Source organism: Macrobrachium rosenbergii, chromosome 23 (assembly GCF_040412425.1).
Source record: "Macrobrachium rosenbergii isolate ZJJX-2024 chromosome 23, ASM4041242v1, whole genome shotgun sequence".
Taxonomy (NCBI): Eukaryota; Metazoa; Arthropoda; class Malacostraca; order Decapoda; family Palaemonidae; genus Macrobrachium; species Macrobrachium rosenbergii.
The window spans coordinates 53,215,859-53,231,426 of record NC_089763.1 but is presented as its reverse complement, the minus strand read 5'-3'; the positions used below and the strand labels follow the sequence as shown (position 1 = coordinate 53,231,426).

Sequence of the window (15,568 nt, the reverse complement as noted above, 5' to 3'; positions counted from 1 at the left end):
TTGGTGTTTGAACTTTCAAGATAGGCAGTTATAAGCATTTTTAGAGGGGGTTTTAATTATTTGCGGATTTTAGCTATTTGCTGGGGGTTGGGGTTACTATCCCCCTCGAGTATGGTGGGTCGACTGTTCTGATTTCCTATCCCATGCTCCCCTTCAGGTGGATTGTACTCTGCTGAATGAGTCTGAAGCTTTAACTATTCTTGGTGTAACTTTTGGCTTACGTCTTACTTTTGAGAAATATCTAATGAAAGTGTCAGCAAATGCTGCACAAAAGTTAGATATTGTATGTAAGGCCTCATATATTTATAACAGTGATAAAATCAGTGCAACCTGATTTTTGGTCATTTGTCTTTCCCATAGTAGAATATTGTTCTCTTGTGTGGATGTCTTCATCTACCAGAGAGTTATTTCTTAGGTAGAGTGGTTCATGGTGGTGGGCTTCTGTTTCCTAACATTAGCAGTTATGAATGGGACCATCGACGGATGGTCTCTTGTTTGTCAATTTTTCATAATTTGTATTTAAACGGAGATCTTTCACATTCACAGTTGATCTCCAATCCTCTTTTCTTGCTGACAGCAACCAGATTTGCTGAACAGCAACACTAATGTTAAGTAAATGTGCCTCGCTGGTGAAACAATCTCCCTGAGGATGTTGTGCAATTGGAACTTCAAAAGTTCAAGCAAAGTCTTGTATTTTAATAATTTACTTACATTTTTATCTATTTATTTATTAATATAAGTGAATAGTATATCATTAGGGAGACAGAAAAACATGTTGAAATGTTTCAGTATATCAATATATGCAAAGTATAAACAAATAATATAAACAGTGTATCATAAAAGGGATTTTGACAAAGGAAAAATCTATTTCTGAGGGAGGCCCTTTGTCACCCGGTGAAATTCCTATTAAGCACGAATTTCTAGGTATGGATATTGCTAAATATACCAGAGAAAAAAGCTATCAGGAATGCTGGGGTTACTACCCCCAGATCGAACATCTATTATGAAATAGACGTCGGTATAGATAAGGGTGAGTGATTGTTGTCACTGCCACAGGACTGCACTCTGTAGACAACCCAATGACAGAACCCCGGAACGTGAGGAGCCGATCTAACGCCCACACTCACCTGCCCGCCAACCGACGACCCCAGCGCCATCTGTACTCATTCCAGGCTAGCACCCCCCCCAAGCTTGGTATGCCTACTCGGGGAGGGAAACCTAGATCCCGGGAGGGTCACCGGGTGACACAGGGCCTCCCTCAGAAATAGATTTTTCCTTTGTCAAAATCCCTTTTCTGAGCTCGTCCCTGTGTCAGCCGTTGAAATCATGACAGAGAATCATACTAAGCTTTGGTGAAAGTCTAAAAGGAGTGAACAGTTAGGTGAACATGTATAAAAATACTATTACTGAAAATAGTTTTAATTATCCCCCAAAACATGATTAAATACCAAAGGTATAGACAGATAAACTGAGTTATAACTAGGGATACAATTAATACCACAGTAAAGGACATGAGAAACAACTATGTACATAATTAATACTATGGTGGGAAGGTACCAAAACTAAATAAATGACAGAAAATTTATAAAGGTACCTCCGGACTTAAAACTAAATCACAGTAAATATTACATGTCGCAAACTTAAAAACTAACACCGCAAGATTGTACATCATAATATGAGGAGTCAGGCTGTGAAGCATGTCTGGTCCAGGAGAAAATGGCAGGGCAAGTAAATGAGGCAGGCGGGCGGGGGGGAAAGGATAGGGATTAAAGGTTAATTTAAGGTGGAGGGACAATGCTCCTACAGCCACACCGCAGGGAACTTCAGAGCTTCCAGTGATTTCAGATAGTGGCGTTTAAACACTGATGGAGATTTCCAGCCCGTATACTTCTTAAGCTCATCAAAATTCATATTATGAAAATAATTAGTGGAGGTAGCCACTGCTCGGATATCATGAACCTTAGGGACTGAATCCGGGTTAGCTTGCTTAATGAAGTATAGAATTTGTTGTCTGATAGCCTTTAAAGAAAGCGTTCCTCCTTTTTCCCTGATAAAAAGAGGACCAGACAAACACTGAGAAGTTCTCTGTAAATAGGCCCTCAAGGTAGCAACTGGGCATAAAGACAGGAGAGAGCAGACAGTTCTGATATTCTGGCACCTGAAGCTAGACTAATTAGGAACAACGTCTTCCTTAACAGATTCAAATAAGAACATTGATCGTTATTAGTTTCTGAGGCTAATTTTAGAACATCGTTAAGAAACCAGGAAACCGTATGTGGACGGGTCGCTGGTCTCAAACGAGCGCATGCTCTGGGAATGGATGAAAAATATGAATCTGTTAAATCAATCTTGAAGCCATGCAAAAACACCTTTTTCAAAGCTGATTTCGCTGTGGTAATGGTGGCCGGAGCCAGACCTTTCTCAAACAGTGACCTAAAGAATGATATTGCCAAATTGGTGGTCATGACTTGAGCTTCAGATTCCTTAAAAAAAGATGCTAACTTTTTAACTGCTGAATCTTACTGTCTGAGGGTAGAATCTCTTTTATCTGATTCCAGAAACAGAGTATTAATGGGATCAATATCTGCACCTCTCTGAGCGGCGAATTTCATAAAGTCCATAAAGCCAGGGCATTCAGAATTCTTGAGGAAGCTGACACAGTCCGTGTTTGCACTATTTGAGTCAGCTGTGGCTTGGGTATTTGATGACACCGTAGTTTGAGCTCCAGAAGAAGAGGGAACCAATTGCTCTTCGGCCAATTGGGAGCTACCAGGGCCACTTGACCTTTGAATGACCTGAGCTTGTGCAACACCTTCATCAGCAGGTTTATTGGCAGGAACAGATAGATTTTCTGCCATTTGTTCCAGTCCACTGACATTGCATCCGTAGCGTGAGCTCGAGGATCCAGGTTGGGAGCAACATAACAAGGGAGTTAGTGATTGCTCTCCCTGGCAAACAAGTCCACCTGAAGGCCCGGAACCTGACGGCGTATCCATCCGAAAGAAGCCTCGTCCAGGGACCATTCTGACTCCAGCAGAGTTGCCCTGGACAGGGAGTCTGCAATGACATTCCGGACTCCTGCTAGATGGGTAGCTGACAGGTGCCAGCCGTGCTTCTCCGCCAGGGAGAAAATGGCTATCATCACTTGGTTTATCCGGCTCGATTTGGAACCCCCTCTGTTTATGCAATGTACCACTACTGCGCTGTCAAGCACCAACCTGATATGAATCTGGTTGGTGGGGCAAAGTTTTTTCAGAGTTAGAAACACTGCCATCGCCTCCAAAATGTTTATGTGGAACTGACGGAACAGTGTGGACCATGTACCCTGTACCTTTTCTTTTGGTGAGTACCCTCCCAGCTGCTTAACGAAGCATCTGTGTGGATTATTAGAGCTGGGGGGGGGAATTGAAGGGAACTGACTTGAAAGACCCTTGACTGTGGACCACGGCGGAGTCTTTTCCTCAGCACGGAGGAATTAATGACACCTTGTCCCTGAGCTTGACATTGGCTTGTCTCCGCCACACTCTGTTTATGTCTTTCAGTTTTGCTTTTAGGAGCAGGTCTGTTACAGATGCGAACTGAAGAGAACCCAGGATTCTTTCTTGCGTTCTGCGAGAGGCTTTTCCTGCCTTTGAGGAATTGCCTGGTGGCTTTGGCTATCTCTCTCCGTTTGGCTGGCGGAATAGACAGCTTGTGCGAGACCAGATCCCACTGGATACCCAGCCACTGAAATCGAGCCTCCGGAGTTAGGCAGGACTTCGCCCTGTTTATCTGAAAGCCTAGGGATTCCAGAACTCGATCACCATGGCCGTAGCTCTCCGGTACTCCCCGGCGTTGGATACCCAAATTATCCAATCGTCCAGGTATGCAGCCAGCGATATCCCTCGGACGTAACTGCTGCACTACCGTTTCCGCCAGCCGTGAAAATTCTGGGTGCTATGTTGAGCCCGAATGGCATGACCCTGAACGAGTAGGCTTGTTTCCCCAGTCTGAAACCTAGGAAGGGAGAAGTTCCAGCATAATCGGGACGTGATAATATGCGTCTGAAAGATCTATAGAGGTGGTGACGGCTCCATGGGGAAGTAGAGTCTGCACCTGCGCGATTGTAAGCATGCGAAATTTGTCGCATTGTATATAAAGATTGAGACGCGACAGATCCAAGATTACCCTTTGTTGACTGGAGTCTTTCTTGGGAACACTGAACAGCCTGCCTTGAAATTTCAGGTGTCTCACTTTCTTTATGGCCCTCTTTTGGAGTAATTCCGCGCAAAGTCCATGCAGAGCTTTGGAAGACGGTTGATGAAATCTGATCAGAGGGGGAGGACCCTTGATCCAACTCCACCCCAAACCTTTGAGACTATACTGTGGGCCCACGGACTGAAGGTCCACTGGTCCCTGAACAGGTGAAGTCTGCCGCCCACCTGATTGGTCTCACTGGGAAGGTGAAGGCTTGCCTCCTCTACCTCGGCCTCCTCTCCCCGGGAGAGGGATCGCAGGCAGCCTTGCCTCTGAAGGAGGCCCTTGCTCTACTCCCCTTGTGCTCCTGTTAAGGCCTCGAAACGACCCCTGGCCCTCATAGGAGGGGTTATATACAGGAGACATCACGAAGGTAGGCGCGGCAAGGGAGTGTTGAGCTGGCTGCACCAGCACGAACTGTTGAGGCTGGGCCTTCAAGGTAGAAGGCTGGCCAACTGACGAGACAGGTACAGCTTGGACAACGGCTTGTTGATGTTGTCTTCTGTGCCTCCTGTATCTCTTACCTGGCCTGTTTTGGGGCCCGGCGGACTCGGGGGCTTTCCTTTTGAAAGCAGGAATACCCCAGCGGGAGCGCAGACTTTGATTAGCCCTGGTTGCCTCAGCCAGGACATTGCTGACCTCTCCTTCGGGGAAGATACTAGCCTCCAGAAGGAGCTTTTCATGAGCTTGTTAGGCTCATGTCTTATGGTAGCGTCAGCGAAGATGTATTTACGGCAGTTCATCCACGCTACCATGATGTCAAACAGGTCCGCCTGAAATCCTGCTAACAGAGACTTCGTCAGGACCTGGAAGAGTGGCTCCTCGGAGTACATTACTGCCGTGGATTCCACCAGGCACAGGGAGTTCAGTGATCGGCTCGGCCGACACCTAGCCTCAAACTCTGCTTTCAGGAGGGCTTCTGGCAGTTTGGGAAGCTGCTCACTGAACAAGGTGGATGCGCACTCTGGGTCCAGCTTACCTGATGTAAAAGTGGCCGGGGCATCCTTCCAGAAATCGTCGTCTCCGGGGAAGATCAGAGAGGTGGGATCAGTCTCCCAGAGCTGAGGCGACGGCTTACCTTCCATGCATGCTTGGGCGGTTGCAAGAGCCACCTTAGTCATGCAAGGGGTTGGGATTTTATCACCCAACGAGAACATCGTGAAGTTGCCCTTGAAAGGGGTCAACCGTGTTCTCCGCCTGCCACTCATTAAATGTGCGCGGCAATGTAGACTGCGCCTGGTCCTTGGGAAGATAACTATCTCCTTCGGGACCTTATCCGTCCTACCCAAGCTTCCTCCGTCAACCTGGCAAAGCCTGGGTAGGGGGGCAGCAGGTCAGGAGGAAAGAATTCCAACTCCTGAAGCCTGCGCGTGCCTAGACCCTCGATCGTTAGGGTATCTTCATGCCGGGGAGCATGAAGGGCCAAACGCCAAGGATTTCCCTTGTCAAATGGAGGGAGGGCGGAGGCATCCGGAATGGGGTAATGTACCGCCGACCCACCGGAGCGCATGAACCCGGAGAGCATACTCTCCTGGCTCTGCAACCTCTCCGTAAGCTTGTTAAGCTTAGCATCCACCTCCGAGGTAAACTTCTGCAGAAGCATACTGGCAAACTCCTCCGGGTCAAAGGCAGGTTGGCGAGGAGGGCTAGCCTTAGCTGCCCTCGGACTCGCTCCCTTAGCAGAGGGAGTGGCCTTGTTTGTGGAAGCCACCGGACTAGTATCCCGTGGCTTCACCGGAGGGAAAGGGGTTGCTTTGCGGGAGGTTGCGGACATATAGCCCTTCACCTTCCAAGACTTCTTCAACTTGGGGACAGCGGATTGCACCCTGTCCTCCAAGTAAGAAGATTTTTGAAAGCCCTGAAAGAAGCGGTGGATGAAGGGGAATCAAAAAGGGAGCCCGCCCCCACTGCCTCACTTACCTCCCTACCTACCTCCTGGTCCTGTTCCATATTCATCGGCTCCAGGTCAAGGTTTATGGCCGCCACTTCCTCCGACACCGCCACGTACAAGTTCTCGTCCTGGGGAGGCTGGGTTTCTACCCGGATCTGCTCGATGAGAGGAGCGGCGACTTTAGATGGAACAGCCGCTGAGATCCGGGCGCCGGGGTAAAGCAGGTTCCGGATGTTCTCATCTAGAACATATGGCTTCCCCGACGGAACATTTCTACCAAAACCAGCCACCCAGGCTCGAAGGGAACCCAAGGCGTCGCTGCGGGAAGCTTGGTCGGCCTGGAAGAGAGCAGGGACGTAATAACCGAGCGCTCAGTGAGAGATATATAAGCAATATATCAAAAACATATGTACTTGAAACAAGTGAGGCAACCAGGTAAACTAAAGGCAGTAACTATAGGCTTACCGACTCGTCCTGGACAAGCTCGTAAAGAGCGAAGCAAACCTCACAACCGTCCGGGTGCCACACGATGAGATCGTCGATCCTGACTGCACAGCCCGAATGGGAACGGCAAACAACGTGCCCATAGGTCTGGTGCAGCACAGCAGTGCACCTGGGCTCCTCACAACGTACTGTCTGTAAGTGGGAGACGGTATATGAACATACTAATTTAAGGCGCGCCGGAGCAGAACCGGCGGAGATAGGGGCCCTAAACTATAGCAGGTAATGGAGCATGCTAATTAATTTATACCGGACCCGCCGGAGCATTCCGGCGGGACGATAAATCAGAGCAAAACATGACACACACTAAATTAAGGAGCGCCGGAGATAGTTCGACGGAGCAGGACCTTAACCTAGGATCATGCAACTCTTAATTATAAAATCAACTTAAAGTATAATTACTGCCGGAGTCCGGTAGTAAGTATTAATTTATACCGGACCCGCCGGAGCATTCCGGCGGGACGATAAACCAGAGCAAAACATGACACACGCTAAATTAAGGAATGCCGGAGATAGATCAACGGAGTAGGACCTTAACCTAGGATCATGCAACTCTTAATTGTAAAATCAACTTAAAGTATAATTACTGCCGGAGTCCGGTAGTAAGTAAATGGTTAACGTAGGATAGCAGTACACTGCTGGTCATAGTGTTCCGGCGCAGACCCCTCCGAGATCCCGTGCCTCCGTCACTTGGTTACAGCGGGGAGGGCGGGGTAAATCATTACCTCCAGTCATTATACAGCTAGAGAACTAGGTGTGACTAAGGCCAACCTACTGAAAACCAAAACCACCAGAGTGGTAACAGGTAAGAAGGCAACGGGAGGACCGGGGACGGCGGAGCGGAACCAGCGAGGAAGTGTTTGAACCCTGAAGGTGATCGAAGTTCAGCCCGACCCAGAGGAGAGCGAACCAACGAAACACTAGCCGAACAGTTGACACCAGAACGGAGGCCAGGAGGGTGGGTGACTCTCAGCTGGGAACCGGACTAATCCCCCTCGGGGTGACGATCGAAGAGACTGACGTCCCACGCGCGGGGAGATGACACACCACTGGCAAAGTCAGGGAGGCAGTACTTAGAAGGTGGAATCGAGAGTTATGTTCCAGTGGACGGGGGACACCCCCATACACTGACTATAACTCCCCAAGGGGCGTCGAAACAGGCGATCGACTTCCCTGCGCGCAGGGAGACTCATGACACTCACCAAAAGTACTAGGGGAGGATAGGACAATAGCACTAGTATAAAGCAACGCCAAACTCTCACCCTCCTCTGAAGGCGCAGCCCAGACAGTAAAAGGGAGGAGAGAGAGGAGAGGAAGAGGGGTGGAAGGGAGAGAAATTCCCGTAACGCAGTCCAACCAACAACTGACCCATAGGGCAGAAGGGCAATGCATAGAGAAGATCCCCCTTTTTATTTTTCCTCTCTCCCCTCATGAGAGGGAGGAGGGGATGGGGGCTTCATATGCCCTAGCAAACCCGAAAACGAGCGGTAAGGTGGATGGAACAACAAACAGGAACTCCCTCGACCAACCTACCCCTCCCTCCCCCGCTCAAGCGACATAGTCGGGAGAGATGGGAGCTAAGACAATGCCAAAGCCTAACCTGAATAGCCTAACCCACCGATTGGAGCGAGAGGGCTAGGCTAGGATCCCCAATTTCTGATAAGTACCGCTAAAGTTAACCAATAACTACATAAGTACACGTAATATGATCGAATATACAATAATATAAGAACTTGTGCTAAGCGTATAGCCTAACCGAGCGAGGCGAACGGGAGGTAGGCAGCCAACTGGCTGCTCCTGACGCCGAGCCCGGACCACAATAAATCCAAATTATCCATGTCATCCATTATACTACAAATCAGAGAAACTGACAAAAGAAAGCACCACCTTGGAGAGGGAATCTACTCGCGCGAGAGCCTGGTATCAGCTATGAATTAACTGTAAGAACCAAGATAAGGGGAGGAAGTCTCCGTGAGGAATGACGCTAATCAAGGTACCAGGAACCGCCCGACATAGATAAACGCCTCCAAAAGGAACTTCTTGAAGGGGAATTACGAAACATGAATAATATTGTAAACGACCGAGAGAAACCCCTGCAGAAACAAGCTGTAAGGGTGTACCTCAAGGTCATCATGGCGGAGGCGGCGAACGCCGGGAAGCGTCCGATATATGACCCTGTAAATATTAACTTACGGGCCAATAAAAGCCTCACTGGTAATAAAACCCCACAAGAAGATGGTACTTAACTTCATAACGGTGAAATTGCTTGAAGACATGGTCAACTTCAAGGAAAATTGGGTAAAAAGCCAGCACAAGAAAAAGACCTTCTAGAAGGAAAAACGTGCTAGTATGGAATGAGTACAGATGGCACTGGGGTCGTCGGTTGGCGGGCAGGTGAGTGCGGGCGTTAGATCGGCTCCTCACGTTCTGGGGTTTTGTCATTGGGATGTCTACAGAGTGCAGTCCTGTGGCAGTGACAACAATCACTCACCCTTATCTGTACCGACGTCTATTTCATAATAGATGTTCGATCTGGGGGTAGTAACCCCAGCATTCCTGATAGCTTTTTTCTCTGGTATATTTAGCAATATCTATATCTAGAAATTCGTGCTTAATAGGAATTTCACCGGCTGACACAGGGACGAGCTCAGAAAAACAATTATATTTAAACACTGAAGAGAAAAGTCGAGTGGCAGGTCAGAGAAAAGAAACATGTCTAAATGAGACAGCTGCCAAAAGTAAACTGCTTGGAAATCAATGCTCACCGTTGGTCAGCGGTGCTTCCACCCTTACCATCGGTAGGTATTACCATAACCACCTTGCAAAAGTTTATCGGCCGGTTTTCGAGCTCGCTGAAGTTAATCCCATATGTAAAGACAAGGGTTTGTATGTTAGGAAAAATACAAATTACTTAAAAAATTTGTCATATTTCTTTTCTTATGACTGGTCTCTTCTTTTTGTATTTCCTACTACTTTCTCTTACTTCTTTCAAATGAACACCATATTCTTTGGAAGCTTGAATTTCAAGTCAGTGGCCCTTGTGGGCTTGTTCCATATGAATAGGGTTCATGTTCTGAATAATAACAATAATACTAACTGTGGCTTGCAATAAAGGATTTTGACAAAGGAAAAATCTATTTCTGGGGAGGGGCCGTGTCACCCGGTGAAATAGTCCATTCAGCACTTATTTCTAGGTAATTCCGTTGCTAGATACCAGAGAAAGCTAAATGAAATGCTGGAGTTACTACCCCCAGAGCGAGCTCCACTAGATGGAGTCGTGTATGGAAAAGGGTGAACTACAAAAACACGGAACCTTATCCTATAGAGATTCCCAATGTCAAAAGTCCCAACGAGAGAGGTGCCGATACAAGCCCATGCACTACTCGCGGACTGTATACAAGGCAACACTAGCCGCATTCCATGTTAGCACCCACCTCACTAGAATGAAGTTTATCAAGGGAGGAGAGAATGAAAAACAGGGGTGGGTCACGGGTGACACGGGCCCCTCCCAGAAATAGATTTTTCCTTTGTCAAAATCCTTTTTCTGGATCGGGTCCCATGTCACCCAGTGAAATAGTAACAGAGAAATAAACATCATTCTTATGCTATTAAAGACTTAAATAGAAACGTTGAAAACTAGGAGAATTCTACCCTGAACATTAGTAAGGTCCTCTAAGTTCATGTAATGAAAATAATGTAAGTGGTCACCGTCTAAGATCATGAGCTTAGAATAGCACCTGAATAGGCTTGTATTAAGAAAATACTTCCTGCCTAATAGCAGACCCAATGACAGTGCCCCCCCCCCTTTTTTAAAGGAGAGGACCTGACAAAATTGCGAGGTCCTGTCTAAAAAAGCCTGCAAGGAGAAAACTGGACACAGAAACAGACCTTGTAAAAGGGGAGTACTTTCCAAGGTGACCACCGAAAATGAGGACCTTCAATTGTAGATAGAAAGTTAGGGTGAGGAATTCACAACACTACCCCTGATGAGGGGAAACCAAACTGATTGGAACCTTTTCATAGTTTAGAGATGATAAATGCCAGCAATATCCTCAGGGAAACCTAACTCTCCATATTTGTCAAAGGTGGCTATAATCCAGATTTAGTTTGTGGAATTTGGGAAACCCAAATAATTGACCGTCTTGATCCCCACCCAGAATTAATGGCCCCCCATTGGCCAGCAGATGGGCACCCTAACTGCAACAAACCAGATGGGTCAAGTTGTCAGAAGATCAAGCAGGAACCTGATTTAAATATCCTGTCCTTGTAGAAATTTTGATTTAGTTAAATTCCCTCTGATGATGAGAGCAGTAATCCTCATAAAGCTTCAGGATTTTCAGTGCATCTTTAGCAATCTAACAAGAATTACACTCAAGAAAAGGGTCTTATTTTATCATATTTAAAGAATGGGACTGTTCTTTATATTCCTCAAAAGATAAACTCATATCTTACTAGAAGCATTTGCGTTCCATTTCCATAATTTATTCAATATTGAATGGTCTGCTTTTGCCATTAATGTTTTACCTTTGAGAGAAGAAGAAATAATATTTCTTTGATAATTTACAAGTTATTTTTATTAAATTATTTTTTATGGTATTATAAGAGGTCTGGTTCAAAGACAATCAACAACTATGTCCAACTAATGTGGGAAACTGATTGTACATGCATCTTTTTTTCTATTTTAGGGGGAAGGCTCAGCTTAACTCTGATGTGAAGGAAGCCGATGGAGTTCTGGTGCGAAAAGAAATTGAAGAACTTTTACCATACATTAGGTTTCTTACTATGACACTAGATGAGTTTGTCAAATATGTAATGCCAACTGGTGTCATAAATGCAGAGGAATGCAATAGTATACTGATGAATATTAAGCAAATCCCAGGTATTCCAGTGCCCCCTATTTGTAGTAAAAAGAGGAAAATTAGAAAGGATTGTGTTACCTCAAGAAAAAGAAGTCGTCAAGATTCCAGAAAGAATTGTTTGTTTTCATCCCCTCATTCTTCCCCTTCATCTTCTGTGTATAGTTATGAGAGTTATTCTCCAGAAGATACACCTTATTCTCCAGAAGATACACCTGCTTCACCTGAGAACTCAGCTTACAATTCTGCTAATTCCCTTTATCGCTCTCCCACACCTGAGCACTCTCGTCATTCTTCTGAATATTCTTATCATTCCGATCAGTCTTCCCGTCATTCCTCAAGGTCTTCCCGTCATTCTTCTCGGTCTTCTCAACATTCATATAGGTCTCATCATTCATCTCAGTCTTCACATCGTTCTTATAGATCTCCTCGTAATTACTCACGTTCACCATCTAGGTCTTCACATCATTCATATCACCGATCACGTACCCCATCTTCATATGCATATTCATCCAGTGACTCACCATAGAAGCAGTATAATGGTGACTCACCATAGAAGTAGTATATTGGTGACTCACCATAGAAGTAGTATAATGGTCAAGTCTCATTATTTAGACTTCTTTGGCTGCTTTCATCCTTGCACTGGTACATGTTGATTTGTTTATTGCAGTACCTCCATAGTATGTATTTTTCTGTGCAAAAATTTGTGAGTGGTTTTGTAATGCAAGTTTGCTGAAAGCTTTCATTCAACTGGCTATTCAAAATGTATATTATTTAGGGATAATCAAATAAAATGCATGAATGTATACATTGTAGAATACAGTGATACCTCACCATTTGTCATTTCATATTTTGTTGTTTTCACCTTTACAATGGTGTTGAATAATACAGGCAGTCCTCGGTTAACGGTGGGGGTTCCATTCCCAGCCGAGTGCTGATAATCGAAAATCTTGTTAACTGGAACATCACAATAATTATAGTAATAAATGGCGTTTACAATGCTATAAGCGCTGATAAACAGCTTAACGGCGCCATTATCTGGCTATCAGCACCGATAAACCACTTACCGACGCCGATTAACCGCTTACCAGCACTGAAAATTGCTTACCAGCTCAAAAAATCTGGTTAACGATGTCATTAGCAAAGCGGCATAAAACTGAAACGTCTTGAACCAATCCCCGCTGGTAAGCTGGGACTGCCTGTAATAGGAAAAAATAGCTTGCCTGCATTGGTTTACTTAGTTTTACATTGGAACACTGCCCAAAAACCAATAAACTGTACAAAATCACAAAATTTAATAAGGCAGTCCCTGGTTAACGATGGGCTTGGTTAACGGCGATCCGGTTTTACAGGGCTTGTCCAATGACAAAAATCTGCAATTTTCGGTGCCGAAAATCACCGATTTCCGCTTATCAGCGCCAATAATTGGGTATTGGCACCAATACATACCTAACAGAGGCGCCCTGTAACCAAAAATCGGCCCTTTTCCCGCCGATAAGCCCCGAAAATTCGGTTAGCGGCGATTTTTGGTTATCATCACACCCTCAGAACGGAACCCCTGCTGATAACTGGGGACTGTCTGTATTAGAATAACTGTATGTTAAACACTGTACATTGCATAAAATTAATATTTTAAAAATTAAAAACAAATTAGCATGCCCAGTTGTAACTTCTTTTTGTTTACTTGATGTTTAGAGCTATAAATAATAAAATGTCTGAAAAGCAGTAAAAACTAAACAAATACAGCTGTGTAGTTAAAAGCGGTGTCTTTTGTAACGTTTTTTGTGTACATGACATCCAGCTTAACGAAAAATAAGAAAATTGTCTAAAAAACAATAAAAACTACAAAATCGCATAAAATTAAATGTTAAAATACATAAAATACACTGTACTGAAAGCTTATTGAAATTCTGTGTGACAACACTATTAATGACATTATGATATGGGGTCTTTATAGGGGGCCTAGGTAATTTTTAAGGAGGTTAATTCAAGTTATTTTTATTGACTTAAGTTACATATATTGGAATTAATTGCTAATGTTATGCAGACTATACTTGTACTACAGATCACTTAAACAATCATTGATTTAGAATATAATGTCTTTAATGTCCACCTTAATATTCATGCTTTTAATCTTAATTTATAATGTGGAAAATGTAAGTAGCCTCTCATATGGTGATTTCAGTTGTTGGAATGTAATAATGCATATCCATAAATTTGAAAACAGTAATTTACAAACAAATTATGTTTCAGAAATACAAATACAGTACAGTGAGGATGTAAAGCAATTGTAAGGGAATGGTTTGACCATTGTATTGCCACATGTAATTTCTGAAAAACAGTAAAAGTAGAAAACTAATAAAAAGATATCTTCTCTGTATGAAAATTGCAGTTTTAACAAATCCTTTTGAGTCTTGTTTCCCAGTTTCTGTATAAAAACTTTTTATACAAACCCACCTGTCACTTAAAATGAAATTTTATATAAATAACGTACCAAGTAATTACATAGCTATTGTTTTAACAACCACAGCCTAAAAATAAAAAAATTGCAGTAACTATTCAACTGCCTATAAAAAAAAATAGTGTAGGTGACTAGACCCCGCCCACCTTTGCGGTAAAGAGAGGAGTGACGTGACAGAGAGCCCAATCATTTTTCTGCCAGCGTTCAACCAACATCGTTCATTCCTGCAGCCTTCTGTCATCATTTTTTGGTGAGGTATTCAGAATTTGTCATAACTTTCATGGTTATTGGCTTCACTAGACTGATTGTATTTGCTTTGCTCATGATTCGTTACTTTGTTAGTTACTTTGTTAACTTGTACTTAGCAGAATGTCAGATACTAGTTCTTCCAGTGCTCACTTTTGTAGCAAGGCATGTAAAACTAGATTATTTAAGTCATGAGTCAACTCTCATACTAAATGTGTCAAATGTAGGGGACAGGATTGTGATATTGAGAATAGCTGTATTAAATGTTGAGACTGGGATGAGAAGAAATGGAAAGCTTTAAAATCTTATTTGCTTAAGTTTGATAGGGAGAAAAAGAGGAAGGCAGCCTCTAGAGCTGAAAGTAGGGCCAATCTTGAATCTACTAGGCTAGTAGAAGAAAGTGCTGTCCCTTCATCACCAGTTCTTACTGTTTCTCCAGTTCTTAGGTTTCCGACTTCTTTACCACATACTCTTATTCCAGACTCCCATGCTTCTAATCCCGACCCCTTTGCCAGTCTCGAATCAAGGTTCGATCAAAAGCTTCATTTAATTTTAAGTGCAATGTCCTACTTAGGTACATCTGTGAAAGTGCTATCCGAAAAGGTGTCAGTTCATGTGAGTAATGATGGTGTTTTGTCTGTGGAGGAGATGGCTTCCCGTCCCGTTGGTGTTTATAGGTGAAGGTCCCTGTCCCGCTCCCCTAAACTTGGGAGAAGACATACTGGAGGTCGAAGTGAGGCCAGCGAGGTTTGCCCACAGGTTGTTGCCCCCCTCAGTCGCACATGCTTCCCCCAGGTGTTGACAATAGTTCAGTGAAGTAAGGTGAGTGTAAGTGCACATCAACTCTCCTCTGACTCAGAAGCCTCCAGCCCCGACAAGAAGCGCAGGTGGTGCTATCCTGCCTCCTCTTGCCCTCTCAAGAGGCACGCTGATGGAGCTGACCACTCCCCTCCTCTAGATGAGAAGCGCAGAATACCCAGTCTCAGCTCCCAACCCTCCTGCCTCCTCTGTGGCTCGTTCCCAGGTGTCAGGGTAGGACAGTTCAGAGTTGCTTCCCACATATGTGGAGGGCCAGCTCTTGGCTCCCAAGCACCGGAAAGAGCCTCCTAAGTGGAAGTCATCATCTTCCAGACTCCTCTATGCCTCTGAGCACCCATCACATCCAGAGCGCCCGACTCTCGTTCGCAAGCGTCAGACTCCACCCGATGCGGTGACGCCAACTCCAGTACTTCTGGCGCCAGCTCATAGGCGCCCGCCTCCCCTCAGCCACCTCAAGCTCCCTCACTGACTCAGGAGGATCCGTCGTTAGAGCCTGTTAAGCGTCAGCTCGAGGCTATTATGAATTTTATTCAGAAGACCCCTGTTGCTCCCCATCTC

At 44.9% G+C, this 15,568-nt stretch overlaps 1 protein-coding gene across 2 annotated transcripts in view; it reads left to right on the top strand.

Annotated features, from left to right (window-relative positions):
• Positions 1–13,870, top strand: part of LOC136851636 (BTB/POZ domain-containing protein 6-like) — a 173,808-nt gene extending 159,938 nt beyond the window's left edge. For both annotated transcript variants that reach the window (XM_067126032.1, XM_067126033.1), the window contains one exon: positions 11,314–13,870. In XM_067126032.1, the coding sequence (XP_066982133.1) occupies positions 11,314–12,013 (700 nt within the window). In that variant the 3' untranslated portion in view covers positions 12,014–13,870. The remainder of the gene's footprint in view (positions 1–11,313) is intronic.
• The last annotated feature ends 1,698 nt before the right edge of the window (positions 13,871–15,568 follow it).